General features: G+C 41.3%; 1 protein-coding gene across 2 annotated transcripts in view; it reads right to left on the reverse strand.

The window, feature by feature from the left end:
• The window catches only part of arid1ab (AT-rich interactive domain 1Ab), a 55189-nt gene extending 43865 nt beyond the window's left edge, over window positions 1-11324 (reverse strand). For both annotated transcript variants that reach the window (XM_084379185.1, XM_084379184.1), the window contains exon 1: window positions 10057-11324. In XM_084379185.1, the coding sequence (XP_084235311.1) occupies window positions 10057-10956 (900 nt within the window). In that variant the 5' untranslated portion in view covers window positions 10957-11324. The remainder of the gene's footprint in view (window positions 1-10056) is intronic.
• Between the last annotated feature and the right edge of the window lie 8574 nt (window positions 11325-19898).

The raw sequence follows: 19898 nt of genomic DNA on the forward strand, positions 1-19898 counted from the left end.
AAGCCTTATGAATGACTGTTTATTTCTGTTTGACATCCTTTTCAATATGACTCACAAATCTATTTTTCAACTATAAACTATTAAACCTTTTGAAGTGGAATGAAACATCTAACGGTTGCACAGTAATGCTTAACAAATCACTATTTAAATGCTTACCTTTGCTGTGAGTGTTTACAGTTACGGTCGACTGACATTCCATAATAGACGGCAGTGTGGCTTATTTAAGGCCACAACGTGAGTACAGTGTAAGAATGGCGGTCTGCTCAGGTTACACGAGCACTCGGGGTAGAAACAGCGGTCTCTGCTCTCCCCTCCTCTCCTGCTCACAGATAACACACCTGATGCGTTAGCGGGCAGCGACTCCTCAGACTGCATCGGAGGCAAGACAGCGATCAGTTACATCACGTTGCCGAGGCTTGACTCGGCTGCCGAGAAGGATGCTTATTCAGGCTGACCATTGGCACCCTGGACGACCCATTACGATAAGTGTGTCACTCACTACTATGCCAAAAATACCCTGGCTACTGAATGAGGCGAAGCCACTTAAGGACCTGGCTGGGTCACTGCCTGCCTCATGGTCAGAGTCACAACTCTGACACTGACGTCACACACACTCTCGCCAGAGGAAAACATGCTCTGTCATAATCTGAATCACAGACTAGTAATTTAATAGCAATATTGAGTTTTTGCGTTGTAGCAGAGCTGTCCACTTTTAAATAATAGCCTGCAGGTAGCATTAAACAACTGTGTCCAACGTGTTTCAGGCCTTGCTTTAAAACAAGTGGACCAGAGAGACCGTTAGGATTGTTAATTTGCACTCTCCCCTTGACAAAACAGATCTGGCATGGCCATGCAAATCTTCAGGTTGTGAGCGGAGCATGCCAACAACAGCTGCACCGCCACACTTTCAAGTATCACAACCAGAGCCACGAAGTTGGCATCAGCCAGGCACCAAACACTGTTCAAATGTGTCTTTGGTGCATAAATCACAGTCACCTGCCACACAAGCCACAAACAATGACACCAAACAGCCTTTCTGCTGTCGCTTTTGTCTGTACAACTGTGTCCCTGCTGACCACTGGCTGCTCTTTATTTTACCCACGAGCCGATCAAATCAAAACAAAACAATGGCTCTGTATCAAACAGGCTGCCTGCTGCACTGCTGTACAGAGAGGTGGCATTTAAACTTGTGTAAACATTGGCCTCTTTCTATGAAAAATGTACATTAATTATTGAGGCCAGTTAAAAATAAGAAGTGGCACATGTACAGTATTTTTTTTAAAGATCCGAAACGTTTATTTTGAAGTCCAAGACAGACTGTCCAAGTCCAAGGCTATACAAATTAGTCCAAATTCTATCCCTTATAATTTTGTTTTGTACAGCCCAATGTGTCAATAATGAAAATAATTGTTAGTTATCAGCCAATTCATTAATATAATTATTTCAGGTGTGTAAAAGCAGCAACTTCTCACATTTAAGAAGCCAGAAGCAGCAAAAACTTTGTATTTTTGCATCATAGAACAACCTTAACAATTACAAACAGTGTTATTGATTTATTTTCTATCAAATGATTAATTGACTTATCACTTCAGCACTCTGTTGCTGCTTTCCTATTCCTCAAAGATCTAGTGTGTGAGGCTTGCACTGGACTCAAGATTTGTGTATTGATCCATCACTGGTTTTGTAAGATTACTTCAGTCTGCACAGGCTTTTTACCAGCTCCTGCTTTCCTTAAGTGCCCTGCACAGCTTTGGTTTTATTAGCCTCCAAAAAAAAGGCTGAAACAGTACATACCACATTAGGCAAAATAGAAAGCAAGGATTTGACCGGGGGGCACAATCCACAAAAACAGACGTTAAGATCGAGCTCCAGAAAAGACATAAAAAGAGAAAACCCAACTGTTCCCTGTGTGCTTATGTTGCCTTTTCCATCTTTATATACAACATACAGTATATGAGCCTTTGGCTTCTTTCCTGCAGAGAGCAAAGGTGAGGGCTGCCTGAGAGCTGGGAGGAAGTATCATTCTCTACCTTCTAGCATCAACAACTGCACCAATTTAAAGGTTAACCACTTTATTCCATAAAAACACACACACACACACACACCATACGTCATGTAAATGAAGTCTGTAGTCTCACACAGGCTCGGAGAAGGATATTACTATGCTAATATGGAGCATTTTAGAAGCTAAATGTCAAAAGAAATGAATTACCTTTACATTCCAGCATGCCCTGATGCTACAGCCCAAGTTTGACATTTGTCCATGGAGGAACTACTTTTTCACAGTTTATTTTCAATGTGTAACTCTGGGCGTACAATTATTCTGATTAATAATTTCCCAAGATGCCTTTCTATAGCTTGTGGAAGTCAATAAACATGGAAATGTTCAGTCAAATCTATAAGCATCTGCATGATGGTCAGCTTTGTACGATGTTGTTTTGTCATTTTTTCCTGAAGTGCTTTGTATCAAAGACTCATAGGGTCTTATGAATGATGCAACCAAGAAAAAAACAAAAGGCTGAATTGGAAATTGTAACACTGTCTGATGCCGTCAGCGGGTGAAAAGGGCCGATGTTACCGAAGAACGACGGATGGCTGGTGACACGTGGAGTTAGACCAGGTCAGAGAGGATCCTGAGGCAGCGGCAAAAACACACACACACAACAAGCGCACGCACACTCCCAATGACCACCAAGTAACTGCCGCACTTTAGACACAAATACACACAGCTGTCAGGGGCAGACGAAGATCATTCACAAAACACCCACCCCCCCTCCCCTGGGTGTCACTGACACCGTTTCTCCCTCATGCACACACACCATCCAGTCTCACACACACACACACACGGACGGAGTTGCCGGGAGGCAGCATGCTGTCCATGTGGCCTGTGGAGAATCATTACTCAGCAGTGCAGACTAAAGAGCCGAGAGTGAACTTCCTTTTTGAAGGCTCGGGCTTCCTCTTCTCCACGGCACCAACCCCCACAGAAAGCAGTCCCAACAGTAGCTGGAAGTTGTTCTGTGTGTTTTCTTAGAAACATGTATTGTGCTGTGTGAACAGGAACAATTCAGAAAGTGTCGAGCCCGCTGTCACAGAACTGCACATCACCTTTTAGTGATTGTGTACAGGTTGATACTCAGTGGACTGTCCAGTGACGCAACACACATCCATCTAAAAAGGTACAGTTTAACTAAGAATTATTTATCATTTCAAATACAAAAAATTGCCAGGTACAGCTGCAACTACCAATTATTCTCATTTATATTCAAGAAATTAACCATTTAGTCAGTCAAATGAATGAAAACAATTGGAAGGTCAAATATCAGGAGGTATTCAGTTTACTTTTATGTCTGACAAAGAAAAACAACAAATCCTTACATCAGAGAAAGGGAAGCCAGCAAGAATTTTGGCATTTGGTTGTAGTGCTAAACTTGGAAATATTTACTTAAACTAGCGATTGAATCAATTATTTTTATAATCCATTAATCTACAGATTTATTTCTCAATCATCTGATCCATAGAATGTAATGCAGCAAAGACTAATCAATTATTCGTCAACTATCAAATTAATCTTCAGCTATTATGAAAAGAGTCAAAATTCTGATTCCAGCTTCGTAAATGTGAATATTTTCTTGTTTCTTTCCTTCTCTGTGACAGTAGACTGAATATCTTTGGGTTGTGGACATGACAAGACATTTGAGGACATCATCTTGGGCTTTCTCAAAAACACTGATCAACATTTTTCACAACTACTCAATTATAGGAACATAATACACAGATGAATCAACAGAGGAAATAATCATAGGTGCAACCCTGATAGAGTGCCAGCAAATAGCAATATATGCCCATTACAACTTCCCTGACCCACATGACACCTTAAAATGGCTTGTGTTCAAACCTTTAGATGTTTACCTAGTTTATTATCAGATACATCAGGAGAAAGCATTAAACCCAGATAATTGAGAAGCTCAAACCAGCAGATCTTTGATATTTTTGCCTGAAAATATCAAAAAAGCTCTTATCAATTCATGATTGAGTTGATAATTGTGAAATAGTTTCAACTGAAGTCACAATCTTCATCTTAAACTCAATAGTTATTTCTGTATCGTTTCAAATACATAAGTGTGTGTGAAGTCTCCTTTTTTGTCATAATTACGGCTGCAACTATGACTAATTACTAATCTGCCAATTGTTTTCCTTAATAATCGATTCATTGCTAGGTCTATCAAATGTCAGCAAACAGCTAAAAAAAGATTTCAGTTACAGTTTACGCTCAGAGAAAACTAAAGAAAAATGGAAATGTTTATTTTTAAGAAGCTGGAACACTGGCCAATTCTGTAGCTTCAAAAATGTGATAATGTCCTGCTTTTCTTTTATTTATGTGATCGTAAACTAAATGTCTTTGGGTTTGGGACTGTTGGCGGACAAACAAGGCTTCACAATATGCTTTAGGGAACTGTGATTAAGAGATTTCTTTGAGTATTTACCAACAGTTATAGACCTGCTGATCGACCAATAACAAAAAATAATCATTAGTTGCTTATGTTTATGTTTGGCGATCACTTTAAATCTCATATCAGAAAATGCATTTAATGACTTTGAAAGTGTCACCATGTGAAGAACCATTGTATTTTCAAATTTCCAGTATGATCTTGGTAAGATTCCTAGTCTATCCTCAAACAAATGACACACTTAGCACAGCTCTAGTGTGATAAATAAGAGCAAACTGGCCTGTTTAATGCTTTAATTAGTTTTACTTTGGAAAACAATGCAGAGCCAGGCAAGACATTTGCTCTGTTAAATATTAAATATATTCCATCTTCATTTCTTGAGAATTTTTGACACAGTAAAGCTGCCATGAAACTGTTTATTTGTACGCTACTTTCCAATTTGCAGCGGGGCTTCCCTTGTACATCAGCAGCAGAACGGTGCGTCTATTAGCAGCAGTCAATTTAACACCCTGGCTTTGGAGTTTTTTCATTATGTTTTCAACTGTGGGACTTTCTCAAAGAAATATTTACAAAGTGTCTTCGATTATGATTTAATTCTAACTCAATATGGGAAGTCAGCCTTGCAGAGCCGAGGGCATCCCCAATGGCTCGCTCCCATGTGTTAGACGGAGGGAAACACCTGGCGTTATACTATCCAAAACAACCCCACTACAATCCACTTCACACAATTTGTTTGTGTGTGAGGCATAATGAAAACCCATAATATTAGCCTTCACCCACCACTCAATTAACGCATTAATTCATCTTCTGCAGGTGGCCAAAGGCAGGCGGAGTGGCCCCATAAAATAAATAAATAAATAAATCACCCATCCAATCATTACCGGCAATATCCGCAAATTAAAAACCCAATTGTGGCTCTGTTAATGAATGGAGAGTGAAAGCATTTCATAAACTCCGCTAACGTACAGCCTATAGCACTTATCATGGACAGCTCTACTGCAGAGGATGGTCTCATTACATGAACTTAAGTCTACTAGCTGCCACATCAAACACACAAGTTCTCTGAGTGAACATGATGTGGCCTCATGTGACATCTCCATGCTGTGATTTGACAACAGTTCATGTTCCAAAAACAGAAACTATTCATTTAATCTTTCATTTTTGCCCTTGTGGGAGGCGTTGTCCTCCAGGTACCATACCAGAGATTACATCTATTAAGATAATGTGTTCTGTGCACCTACACCACTGACACCAGGACAAAAAAACTCCTGCAAAAGTTTGAAGTGATTCCAATTCTTCCAGATTTACTGACACTAATGAGAGTTTGACACAGCCTGTTTGCCTTCTGCAAAAATACAGTTTCTGCTGCCTTTAACTCTGCTTAACAACCAAAATGGTCAATTACCATCCCAGACACTCCACTTGCACAGTTAGAATGAACCCAGGCTTCTTTAGCAAAGAGCTGCTCTGAAAGCACATAGCCCATATGAAAAAAAACTTGAATGGAAGTCAATCTAGTGATGAAAAAGTGTTAAGGCTGTTGGGACAGGTGTCAGTGTGTTTGCTTAAGATATTGAGAGGATATGAGCACAAACAAATTTCAATTCAAACTACTCTAACAATATTTTCACATTTACTTGTGCGCTTGCTTTAATGGTAATACAGTGCTGTCACTAACATAATGTAACTGTCACCTACAGCAAGTACTATAACCATAAATTCAAGAAAAGTGGCAGCCGGTTTCTTTGCACTCTGAGACATTAAGATGTTACAGCAAAGATAAGACACTTATTCTGGAGTTCATAACTCTAATTTGACACTTTCAGTCTTTGTTTAGCTGACAACACAACCAGAAATAAAGATTCAAACTAGACAGAGCTGATGCACGAATTCAGTGAGATGAGTGTTACAGAGTGTGGCCCAATCCCAGTTAAGATATTACATAAACTAAAACACTACATGTGCAATTTAGATTCTTCTCCTAACTAAAATCTGTTTAAAATAATCTAGTAATTGAGATAATAATTAGGGCACATCCAATATATCAGTTGGCCGATTAAAGTGACCGATATTGGTCTATCACAGATAAATACATGGCGTTGTGGTCACACATGCATCCAAAAATCATCCAAGTGTGACTAAACATTGTTAATGGTCACACCAGTGGCTCCTGAAATTTAGCAATTTGTTTCTTAAACTAATGTTATTGTTATTTCTTGTTGCACATGCTGTGATTCAAATATTTTACCTTTACTCCTGTTTACAATCATTTAGCTAATGTGTTAAGAAAATAAATGAGAATGTATTATTGGGTGCGCCTAAATTATGTGCTGGTGCACCTAAATGATAAAGATAAGCTCACCAGTGCAACCAGTATAAAAAGTTAGTCTGGAGTCCTGTATATCAGTATCTGCATTAATGTTGTCCAACAAGCCAAAGATTTAATAAGTCTTCTTGATATAAATGCATAAAAAGATGCTTTGATTTTATAATTACTAATTTCCCATTAAGTTGAATGCACTGGGGTCATTTTAGCGAATACATTTTATTGTCAAATTGAAAATATCCTGCCTCTGTTTCATATCTTTGACACAGTGACAGTGTTTGAGAGATACATTTTAAGGGATAATTTACAAAAAAAATTTGTTTATCAGGCAATGTATCAGTAAGAGAAATGTATTGCTTCCCAACATCGGCATCGGCCCCAAAAATCACATATTGGTAGGGGCTCTAAAAATAACCAACAATGAAAAAAAAGTATCAGCTGCAGCCACCGAACGCCCATTACAAGTTCCCTGACTGAATATCTTTGGGTTGTAAAATAATTCAAATAATTAATTGTAGATTGAGCTATTCACTAGATGGCAATTTTGATAAATAAGAACATAACCCTGTGGTCATCTCATTAGTCTCACTAAAATCATGGCCTGAAAGAGGTGTAATATTGTCAGCGATGTAAAAAAGGCAACTCTAAAGCATGAAAATACTTGTTTACAGCTTGATTTAACACTCATTGATGGCCAAAAAGGAGCTTCAGCCGAGAAAATCAACTCATCCACACTAACTGAGATGCTGTCAATTCACGGCTGGCCTTGGGTAAGGGCACTTCTCTGCATGCAGGAAGTGACAAACTGAAACGAAAAAGGGAAATCCAAAATTTCCCTTAAACAACAGTGTGCAGTACTACAGAAACAGACAGACTCATCAGCATGACATCTCCCAGCGCTTTAGGTACATTCTTTTAAAGAATCACAGATCATCCCAGCTGATGAACATGAACATGATGTCTGCAGCTGCTGATGTCAAGAATTAAAACATGTCAAACAGAACCATTTTGCTGACATTTAGACAGAGCTATGAATGTACAAAGTTGCACTGTGCAGCTGTAAGTGTCTACAACTGACCCTGTTGTCATGCAGCAGAGGGGCAATCAAAATGTGTGAAGAGCTTGCACCTTAAAGGGTCAAGCAACAAGTGCCATCCCTCCACCAGGTGAGCAGTCTGTCCCTAATGAACACTCTTTTGCTGGAAATAAAGTAGTAAAACACAGCGCACCTTCTTAAAGACATTAACCAATACACCAACACAGATACAGCATGACCCTTGCCATTATGTCCATAACATTTGATTAGCAGATGCCATATAAGAAAATGAAGGGGGGAGCATGCAGTTCTCAATCTATTTGAATTTTTGGAGAAAATGCATTCAAAATATTGTCATTTGCAGAAGGTTTCATGCTAAATAAATGAAAAGCAAAGATAAACATTGAAAATGTACTGTAAAGGTAGAGCTACACTCTTCAGGTATGATGCCTTTGACACATATGACACCAACTGTCTAGTAATAACATGACACATGTGGCTGTTATCGCTGGAGACGGAGATGTAGGTAAGCACTGTTGACATGGTTACACTCTGTGCATGTGGAAGTTAATTAGACAATTGTAAACCTGCTGAAAAACAAAACAGAAAATAAAAACACGCTGTGACACTGGGCTGACGCCTTGGCTCGCTTGTAAACACAACTGCAACCAGTCCGACTCTCTCACGTGGCCACGAGACCTGCTGGCACACAAGTCTCCTCAACTCCTGATCTGGAAACAGTGGAGAACAGTTGTACAACGGGGCTACATGACCACACCTACTCTATCTGCTGTACCAGAGTCAGCCCACTTGAACAGCCAGTGCACACAGTGTACCCAAGAGCTAGGGAAAAAAAAAAAGAAAAGAAAAAAAAACTTCAGGTGCACCTCTGAGGTCAGCAGCTAAAAATGACAGTGGAAATGTGACTCAGCACATGTGAGCTCCTTAAGGTTTGATGAAACAAATCAAAACATTGCTGGAGCTACAGGAGTACAGTCATCATGCAAATTACTGCAGCGGGAGGAAGTGAACAAACTGTGTTCTTAAAATGCTTTCAATAAATAAAAACAATGAGAAAGATAGGCTTTTTAAATTATTATCATGGTTTCTAGTGTATTTCTGTTAATATGAGAGAGGATTCTGAAACATTTTTATTTATTAAAAAAATATACATATTTTCAGACAACGTGAAAAATTGTTAAAAATGAATAAAAAGACAAAAAAAGACACTGGGACTACGATGTCCTGACACGATGGAGGATAGAAGCGGGCAGAGGGGGCTGTTTTTCTGCAGCCTTCCATTAGATGCAATTATAAATGGCCGAGAGCAGAGGGATGGGGAGCCAATCAGATCTCGGCTCGCATGTCAACCTAAGACCAACTGTCTCCTGGCTCTGACAGCAGGATTTTACCTCCATAATTCAAATCCCAAAGCAAAGGCAATCTGCACTTTGCCAACTCCAACCAGCGGGGCCGTGTTTACAAGGCGGCACATGGAGGAGAAACGCAGACCGAAAAAAAGAGGCGAACGGAGTCGAACCGAACCCACAATGAATGAAACCCTCCGTCAAGATGAATCAATCGCGGTCACAATCACACTTTGATCCGAGCAAACACTTAGCGGATGTAATTGTTGCCATTCACTGGACTGTGAGACACATCTCCACTTGACTGTGCAAGCGGCTTTTTAACCGACAGCGGGCTCTTTTCTTAATGATTATGCAAATTTTATTTAACGGCTATCGCTGTCATTTGCATCTTGTTTATTGCCCTGACAGCCTCTGACACAACTTTGATAGCACCGGTGGGAGCACGACACCAAAAAGGAGCTCTCTGTCCGCGGATTCTCGCACAGATAACAGAGGTTACAGCTCTTAAATCTACAATGAGGCTGAAGGAGCACTGCGAAGAAATATCACCTTATCTCCCTGTGCACGCACACACACTTTCTCCTGACAAACTCTTGCTCTACTTAGTCAAACTCTTGCCCTGTACCCAGCAGGGACACACACTAATACCCACGACTCAGAAAGTTGTTTCTAACGGAATATGCGGCTTCTTTCTCAGTCTAAACACTATTGCAGGGGGTGGTATTGGGAGAAAGAGAGAGGCAGCCATTTTAGAGCTCTTGCTACATAGACAATGGCTGGTCCAATGCAATATACAACTCTACAGTGCTTCCTCTGAGCTAGTGACTGACTTTAACTATGTCAAAGTGTGTCAGAGCAGTAAGTGGAGTTTACCTGATTTCTGTTTGGAGGCTGTCCAGTGTTTCCCGGGCTCATGGGAGGCGGATGGTGGGTCCTTTGTTGCCAACCCGGATGGACCCCACCATACTGACTGCTGCCCATATCTCCTGGTCCCTTATTGGCCCCTTCCTGATTGTTATAGTCTCCTTGGGGGTAACTCGGGTAGCTCCTGGCAGAGCTTGGGGATGTCAAAAGCTGATTTAAAGTTGGCGTAGACGTAGGTTGTTGGTTTCCCATGTTATACCTCTGATTATTGTAAGAGGCAGCCATAGCTGTGGTTCCTCCTGCTGGCTGTTGCTTGCCTGGCTGCCCCCCAGCCGCCGGAGGCTGGTTGTTACGCGGGGAATTCATGGCCCCGTATCCTTGGCCCTGATAAGAAGTCCTGTTCTGGAACGGGCTGTAGTTGTTATAATGGTTAGGGTAGCCGTGTTCGTGTGAATTAGGGGGGTAAGGGTCCATCATGCCCGGCCCCGATGCAGCTGCCATGCCAGGGCTTTGTTGTCCGCCATGTTGATGAAAAGGGGCCCGGCTGTAGTGCTGGTTGTAACCGTAAGGAGGTGGAGGAAAGGGGCCCGGGTGGTGGTGTCCCATCCCGGGATGGTTATTCCCTTCGGGCCCGCCTGAATCATTCTGATTACTGCTATTATTATTTACCCTGGGCAAATTCCCGTTGCCGTTCTTCATGTCAGGATCCCCTCCTCCCCCAGCATTTCCAGCATCGGTCCCGTCCTGCAGCTCCTTCTGGCCAGGAGATCCGCCGTCAGGTCCCGGTTCCTTATTTTCATGCTGTTTCTCTCCCGGTACCGACTCCTCCTGTGGGTCCCGATCCGGCTTTTTGAGTTCGGATGGCGGGCTAGTGTTGAGAGTGGCGACGCTGGCAACCTGAGCGGCCATGATATCCCTCTCTCTCTCTCCCCCACTCTTTCTCTACCTCTCTCTCTCAGCACGGCGACTCACTCACAATCAAACTCCGAATAACCATTGAATATAAATACAATTATATTTATAACAACGTACCCGTCGTCCCGGTTCATTCCCCCCTTTGCCCTCCGCCCGGACCGGTATCCGGTAATCCACCGCGACTCCGTTTAAAGTTAAAACAGAGAGGGGAAAGTTTGTGAAAGAAAAAATATATAAATACAGAGCCAGGGAAATGAATTTCACCGACACTAGTGAGTGTGTGTGTGTTGGAGGGGGGGCTTCTGTTACAGAACGAGAGCGCGAGCTAGAAATCAACCAAACCAGCACGAGGCTCCGCGAGACACAGCCATCTTACCGAGCTGTCGCGAGAAAATGAAAACCCGGAGCGGAATCCACAGAGAAAACTGGATCCGGACTGGGCTGACTGTCTAATAACAACATTGTTTATACCCAAGAAGAGCCATTATTGTGGGTCTAATGCGCTTTAAACTGAGCTCATACATAAAAATGTCGACGTGTTCGAGAAGCACTATTTGTTAGGATAAAACACTGGTCATTCTGAGACTAATTAAGTGTTGCATATAGGTGAAAAGCTTATGCTAATGGTGATTCACAGCAGTGGGCTGTCTGACATAGTAAGTAAAGGGGACTTTTAGATTCCAAGATATATATTTTCTTTTATTTATTTTACAAAACGTGCTCTTTATCAGTTACATTATTGTATTTGGAGGACCTACACAGCTATACAGGGTTAGTGTCTATAATGTCTGCTTGAATGCTAGTACATCCTATTAATGCTATTTGCTATTCAATAAACTAAAAATGTTCCATAGCTAAAATGCTGTGCTAATAAGAAGGCTGAACAGTATTTCAGTAGCTTTACATCCCTTCCCTCAACAATGTACAGTCTGGCATATTTAACTTAAGCACAAGTATGAATTCAATAGCTTTTCCAGTATTAAACAATTAAGATGCCCTTTCCTTTACCATATTGCTCTGCCTTGAAGTCAACCCTAACTATTCAACCATTCTGATTAGAAAAATTGCTTCATGCATGAGCTGTGTGTTGCTCTTTGTTACGTTCATTCCGTGCACTTTATCTTATTAGCTCGTTAAAGGAGTGGAACAAAATAGGCTTCTTCTGTTTGAGTGGCCTAATGGGTCGAAGTGACTGCCTCCATACTGCTTCCATGTGTCGACGGCGGCAAATGAGAGAAGTGAGTACAGCAGGGGAAAGTAGAGGAAAGCATGAAATCACAACCTGTGCGTGTGTGTGTGTGTGTGTGCAGTGTGTGCGTGTTTGCATGTGTGTGTGTGAGCGAGAAAGAGAGAGAGAGATTGAAAGAGAGTGAGAGAGAGGATAGAAAAGGAAGAAGGATGGGGGATGGAGGGAGCCAGTCACAGAGCAGGAAGTGAAGATACAAAAAGAGAAACAGTGGTGGTGGAAAAGTGACAGTGTATAGGCCAGTGAAATACAGCACATCACATGTTATCTGTTAAAAAAGTCAAATCTCACGCCAACACACACGAGAGCGAGAAGAGATTTGGTGAAAACCATACAGTCGCCCTATACAATTAATAAGAACAGACATCCTATGTCTCTCCACCACTCTCTCTCTCTCCCCACCCCCTTTCTTCGTGCTCTCTGCCTGCCTGCCTCGCGCTCTCCTAGCAGCAGCAGCCTTCATGCTGCCTTTCGGTGCTGTCGGAATTTTCGGAATCACGCCTTAAGATCGAAATGAACGACTCGTGCAGTGCGAAATTAAAGGGTTTAATGTCGAAGGAAAGTCTGACATGTCCTACCACAGCCTCCCTTATTACCCCCACATCCACTACAGTGTGTGAAAGCGCTGTTATATATACACAAAACGCATAAATGACACCAGACACATTGGTATACAGGGGTATTATCTACTTTAACAGGAAGCAATCATGGAATAATGAAGATTATAAGGAATATAGATAAGTATATGGATGTAGGGCAGTAAAATAGTGTTATAGTCAAAACTGACATGTTTCAAATAAGATCATGTGAAAATGTGGTCTACAAAAGTATTAAATATCTTCTCTTTTAATAAATCAACACCATAGTCACCCAGTTCTTGACTAATAGGAGGAAATAACATCATATAGGCATTTAAAGAATTGTGTGTATGGGCTCATATGGAAAGATAGTGTGCTATTTTGTTCTTTTATATGTTTGATTTTTAATTTTCTTATCTAGGGCGATGTAATACACACATTTTCCGCTTGTAATTTCTCTGAGATTCACAAAAAAAATTAAGTAGCAAGCTGTGAAAACATATCCCCACTTATGTAACGGTATAAAGTGTATTCTTTCTAACCAGAGTGCTGCGACATTGTGCGTTCACGAGCCTCGGGTGGAGCACGTGAACGCAGCACCGCCGCTTGCAAAAGCAGCAGAACTTTGCTATGTGAATGTGGGGGATGGGAAGCAGCAGCTCTCTGCTCTGCTCAGCCCTTTCTCTCTACAATGCGGGGCTTTCTGCTCACATTGCTCACTCTGTCCGTGGAAAAAGAGATCCTCTTTTACTTGAACTTTTACTCAGAAACCAACAAAAATATCCACATGTATTTTAGAGCTGCAAATACAGCTTTTGTATGTTTAATAAAGAGAGAGTATGCAGGGTGGAGGGGGTCAGCTCAGCTGCTGTCTGCTTATATAGGCTAAGGGAGGTGTGTGTGTGCGTGTGTGCGTGTATGTGTGTATGTGTTAGCAGAAAGCGCAGAGACTAGGCTGTAAGGGAGGAGGGGGTAGGGAGCTTCTTTTTCTTTTTAGCATAAACTTGCTGTTTATTATCAGGGGGTGCAGTCTTTCTTCTTCCCTGTTTCATATGTTTAAAAAGAGTGCTATAATCTGCTTTCTATGCTCTGCTTCCCTGGTCTTATTTTAGAAGTGGCTTCAAAAATGTGCTGTATTTTCAGCACTCACCTTGAAAAATATTTATCTGTTGTTCAGCCTGTCTGTGTGGCTCCGTGCAGCTGCAAAGTGACTTAAAAGCTCCAAGATCATATGGTATGTTAAATCTCTGTGGGAGAGCAACAACATGATGCTAAAGACCTCCTGTGCAGCTAAGTGTCATGCATTTATTTATGTGATTCTTGTTTTACAAGGATATGGTGTTCTCTAAAATGCCATGTTGCCTGTCCAGACAAGCACCACAGCAGGCATGAGGACCTCCTTAACACAGAATTAATAGGGACACTATGGTGGTTGGAATTGATATGACTTGGAAAGTAGTCTTTATTCTGAAATACAGAAGCTCAATCAGACAGAAGCATCTAGTTTAAGTGAAGTCACTGTTCTACAGCTGTTACCACCCACAGACATAGAATGACTTGACGAAAAGGTGTTAACACGAAAACTCTTGGCTGTCTGTGCATAATATTGCATGGCTCATATAGCGTAAGATTCTCATTTCCCACATGATCTCTTTATGTTGTGCCCCATGTCTTGTCTTTTGTCAACTGAGAGTCAACTAGCTATAAAGCAAGGATCGGTCTGTCTGTCTGTATGTTATTTGAATAGCTCGAGAACCGCTAATCCAATCTACTTCATACCTGGCAGGTTTGTTGCTGAGGACACAAGGAAGTGCAGTGCCAAATTTGGTGCAATTTGGACATGAGGCACGTTCAATAGTAATACCCTACACTTTGAATAAACAGTGAACACTGCTCTGTGCAGCAGCGGGGCGCGGCTTCAACTTCTGGTTTCGTACTTATGCTAACTGAAGCTGGGCTCAAACGTGATCTCTCTCATGTGATCTCATGGGGAAGCAGACATAAACCAAATTCGAGATTAGCGTGGTGCAACAACTTGCTGTAGTAACGCGTTGCAGTGGGAAAAAACAAAAGCAGAATGTTAAACTAGTCTGTATGAGTGGGGAGGCGCCATCAACAAAGGTTTTCTATTCTGTAGCAAGAACTGGAGGTGAGATTTTATGTTTCTGTCAGCAGCAGTATGCTAGCTAACGTATAGCCTCAAGAGCTAGAATTATTTACCATTGCTAGAAAGCAGCTAATCAGGGATTCAATCTAAATCCAGACTTTAAATCATAAAAATCCAACATGTTTGATATTATCGGGCGGCTGCAGTCAGTCTGTGAGCAGTTCAGGAGGCTTAAAGTGGCCCCATGTAGTTTTGGAGAAGAAATTAGTTGAAGAAAAAACTCAGAATTTGAATATTTTTAATATTAATGGGGTAATGTTCTGTTCTCAGAGGAAAATAAGGTCCCAGAACACTGTTTGAAGCTAAAAAGGTGGCAGGGTCCAACAAAATATAATTTAATTTGTTTTGGCATAAAAACAAAAGTAAATGAAGATCTTTCTCTTCTGATTAAAATTTCTATCCCAAAACCACATCGTGCACCTTTAAGGCTGGATCTGTAAACCCCTCACATTACCAGATAATCTGTGCTGTTCAATCTGCTCAAATAAAATAAGAAAATCAGAATTTAGTTTAAAATGCTGGAATGTCTGGACTGTGTCACATTTGTCTCTTTGCTCTGACTGTTGACAGTGTGTGTAGAGTGACAGGCAGAGGGGATGGCAGGGGGGGTCATGTGACACCCCCCATCTGTCCCAGGATGATGATTTAAGAGTGTTTACTTGTGCCCCACCACCGCCTCCCTGCGAGGATGACCGTGATGCATCACCTTCGGCCTGACGCCACGGCTTCCCCGGCTGTCACGAAGGCAGCAGCTTGGACTTCATCCATTGGGCCTTTTCTCTTGTAATCATTATTACATTGATATCAGGGGCTGATTAGAAGGAGGGAAAAGAGAGTAACAATGAAAGCTGTGGTGAAAATCCACGTTTAAAGATGCAAAGAGTTAGAGGAAGTTCATTATTCATGTCATCAAATCTAGTTATAAAGGCAAAACAGAAATTTCAGTGGACAGGCTAGGGTCATAAATATTTTACCAACTTATCTCAGCTAAAATATTCTATTTTTGTTAATTTATGTAAGCCTTTGATATTCTTAAATATGCATTTTTAATGTAGTAACTTTCTTCAATTAATCTCAGCTTTGAACAGTAAAAGTGTCACTCTTGTTGAGCGGGTTAACTGATGACTGATCATTCAGGAGTTTTTCTTTTACTTTAATCCCTTGGGATCCAGTCTGGGAATGGAGCCATACAATCACCAAGACAACCCAATAATGTGGCGTGGAATTTCCTAACAAGAGTGGAGTTGAATTCGGAGACACACACACACACACACACACACACACGGATGCACTGCACACACCCACGTGTGCAACAGCCAAACACAGCTCGCACCTGACAATAATGTACACACTGGGAATCTATGGCCGTCAAGAGTCCGTCATTAATGCATACCTGCGGCAAACATCGGCGGTAATCCCGCAGTGACGTTGTCCTAGCTATACACACACTAAAACAACACACACACAATCACAACACTTGGGCCCTGTCCAGATGGTTGCCAGGCAGCAGTTCAACGCATAGTCTGGAGTGTGTAGAGGAAGGAAGTGCCACTTTGCGAAGTGCAATGGGCATCCGGCTCGTTCCCAGACGCTGTGTGTGGAACCTGCCGCTTAAACTTACACCTGACAAACACACACCCACCACTTTGTAAACAGCGCAGGGATAAGGAATGTGCACTATAAAGCCTGGCATGGTTTCCTCCAGGGTTCTTTAATAGATGTGGACAATCAGTTTCATATTAGCTTTAAAAGACCACAGTCTCTCTTCGGGGCCTCAGTATACATTTAATCCAAACATACAGCTCTGATAGATGAAAAGATATTAAAAAGCACTTGTGGAATTATTCTGCTGCCTTATAAGGTCATACTTCAGATTAATCTTTCAGCCATTGTTCTTACCTGATTTGATCAAATGGGATCAAACTTTTCAGAAGCCACAGCTCACCCTGAACTGCTTAGCAGACATTCAATCAGTTGCTCCTCTCTCCTTGTATTATTCTCTACCCAAGCAGTGAAATCCTCTCTGTTCCTCAGGTGAAAATAGACTGGGGGACCTCAATGACCCACGACAGGCTTTCAAATCAAAGCTGATAGGACTTACTCAGGTTACACTGGGGTACTTTTATCTACCATTTTTGTGTGGGGGGTGATAATTTGCTAGGGGGCATTTTTTTGGGGGGGAAATCTCTGAATTCATGAGATCCACACAGTCACACGGGCGCCGGCGCTGAATTCTAAACACTCCAATTTCTCGCAGTGTGTTCCAGTGAAGTGAAGGAAGGACCCCTGATCTCAACAAAGCCAGGCAAGGTTAAGAGCACTCAAAATTACGGTGTCCACCCTGCAAGGACAGAGAAGTGCTCACTCTCTTTTCAGGCGGGATGAAAGGAAACCGTGCGGGGAATCATCTCTAGTAAAGGAACTCATCACTATGAGCATACTGGGAACTGCTCCATTGTGGGTCACAGAGCCCAGTATGTGAGCTTCTACACGACTGACAAACAGTCCCATCCCTATAAATCACACAGAGCATCTTGTCAGCGTTTCAGCTGCGAGGTAGGGCCAAAATAAAGGGCAGAAAAATACTTTGCAGTGGTCTTACAGGGAAAAACATAAGCAGAGCTAGTCAAAAACACACAGCTTTACAACTAGAAATCGTGTATAAAACCATATTCTTGTCATTTCTGTTCAAGTCTTAAGGGTCAATCACACAAGAAAAAGACGAAGCCCTACATATGTCCGCAAAGCAGATGGCTGCTGGCAAGCTAACATGCTAGCAAGCTGGGAACATGCTAGCATTAGTCAGCTAGCAGCTGTCTAAGCTTCTTTCTCTTTGTTTTCTGCTGTTTATTCACCCTAGGTATTTTCTTCTCAGGGTAAAGAAAGCTCTCTGAGCTACCTAACCTTTAAATTGTGAACTAGCTTGCTCCGTCGCCAATGAGACAATGAGTTCACAGAGTTATCCGAAAGATGTATTAGATGCACAGTTGTACAGAAATCTGGCTCAAAGCCTAAGTGATGATAACTTTCGTCATCTTGGACTCTCTGTTCCCTCATTTGCCACAGGAATCCTAAATCCTGGAAATAAGTAACCAGTTTTAGCACTTCCTGTTCTCTCAGCTAGTTCCTAAACTAGTCCATCTTTACAGGTGGACTAAAGTTGCAAACTATTCTTACTCTACCACTTTAACTTTACAACTTGTAGATTGATCAGTTTGTAAAGTGTTCATACTATAGCATTGTTAGATGTTTAGCGTTGGTGACGAAGTCATGCGACCGCCAGGCTATGAAGTTCATTTATAGCCTAACGTTAGCTTTTTACTTCTGGCGGCTTCATTTAGGCTTCATAAGTAATAAAAAAAGAAAGACAGAAATTAAAAAATGAAATTAATTAAATAAAACATGTAAGTATCATAAACTTGTGTTTGCCACAGAGCTTATATTCTGCAATAATCCAAAATCCAACACAAAAGTCCCATAGGCTTTTTGCAGAGGGAACCAGGGCAATGCTAGCTTCAGGGTTAGCCTACAAAATTAGGCCTCAGCATCCCTGCAGCACTCTGTAGGTCATCACTGTTGAGACAGATTGCTGTTACCCATCAGTACAATTTTACATGTCAAAGTTGACCAAAGTGGATTTTGACACAGCTGATTTGGATTTACTTCACTGCTGTGGGCAAATCCAATGATCGTTATTCTCATTGATTATCCAGCAAAATATAGCTGAGTTAAATGGTGGTGTTACAGAGGCTTCACTCAGAGGTTTGCAAAAGTATCGCTTTGCATAAGGCAGAAAAAATTAAATGAATAAATGAGAAATCATGAAATAAATAAGTCTGAATTAATAGAAATATATCATATACACCTTAATCATCAATGAATCTAATGAATATATGTCCCTTTTCCAAAGTTTGCACAACTACTTTTTCTATATTTTTATTTTTCATGACGCCACTTTTCTTTGCAAAGTCTTGTCAATCAAGACAAATAGGGCAGCCAATCACAAAACTTACCTAGCCCTATAAAACATCAATAATTGACATTGTGAAATTATAATAGTGGAATGGTTTAGTGTTCAAATACAACAGTCCGAATAAGAAGCATTTTATTCTTCAAAATGCTTTCAAAAATAACTTAAGTTGCTGTGCCTCACTAGTTAATAAAGAATGTATCCACCCAGAGGGGAAAAGAAAAAGCGATATTCTGTTGTTTATGGTACTGCCCTCCTTTTTTATGTGTGGATGATAGACTGGGCCCCTGCTCATGCAATACACCCAAGATAGAACGATAGACTAGGCTATGAATATTTAAAACCATAATTGAACCAAATATGCATGTTTGAATTTGTGATTCAGAAGCCATAGGTTTGCAATCAATGGTGGCAGTCAGGGGACCTGCGTTTGTTTTGAGGTGAAATAGCTAACTGTAATGTAGACATGATGAACAGCAGAGTGGGCCGGCAGAGAGATGGACGAAATTGACATGTTGAAGATGGAGTGATTAAGTTACCTGTTACAGAACAGCCCCTGAGCATATATCAATATGAACTGTGGCAGGCTGAGAAGATGAATTGGACGCGAATGAATGGATGTGAAAAAAAGAATTGCAAGCAGCTGTACTTATCCAGGACAGAAAATAGAGTCTGTGTAGAAACCAAAGGAGCATTTTATGGAGAAACCATTTTCTATGCGTAATATCAGAGTGTTGGTACAACGCATTATATTGAAAAACGGCTGATGTAATTCACTCCCTGGGCCCCTGAGATGCTCAAGAGACCAATCTTCTCATGTATTGAAATTGGATGTATTTCAGCTGTTACCAGCTGAATCATTTTCTTGTCCCACTCTTTTAGCCTATTGTTTACAGATGCGCCTTTTGTTGTGCCTGAACTCTTCCCTCTTATGGGGGCTGATGTTTGCGCTGTTTCAAGCATGAGTGCCTTAAC

The sequence above is a fragment of the Pagrus pagrus genome, assembly GCF_965226575.1.
Source record: "Pagrus pagrus genome assembly, chromosome: 17".
In the NCBI taxonomy this organism is placed as follows: Eukaryota; Metazoa; Chordata; class Actinopteri; order Spariformes; family Sparidae; genus Pagrus; species Pagrus pagrus.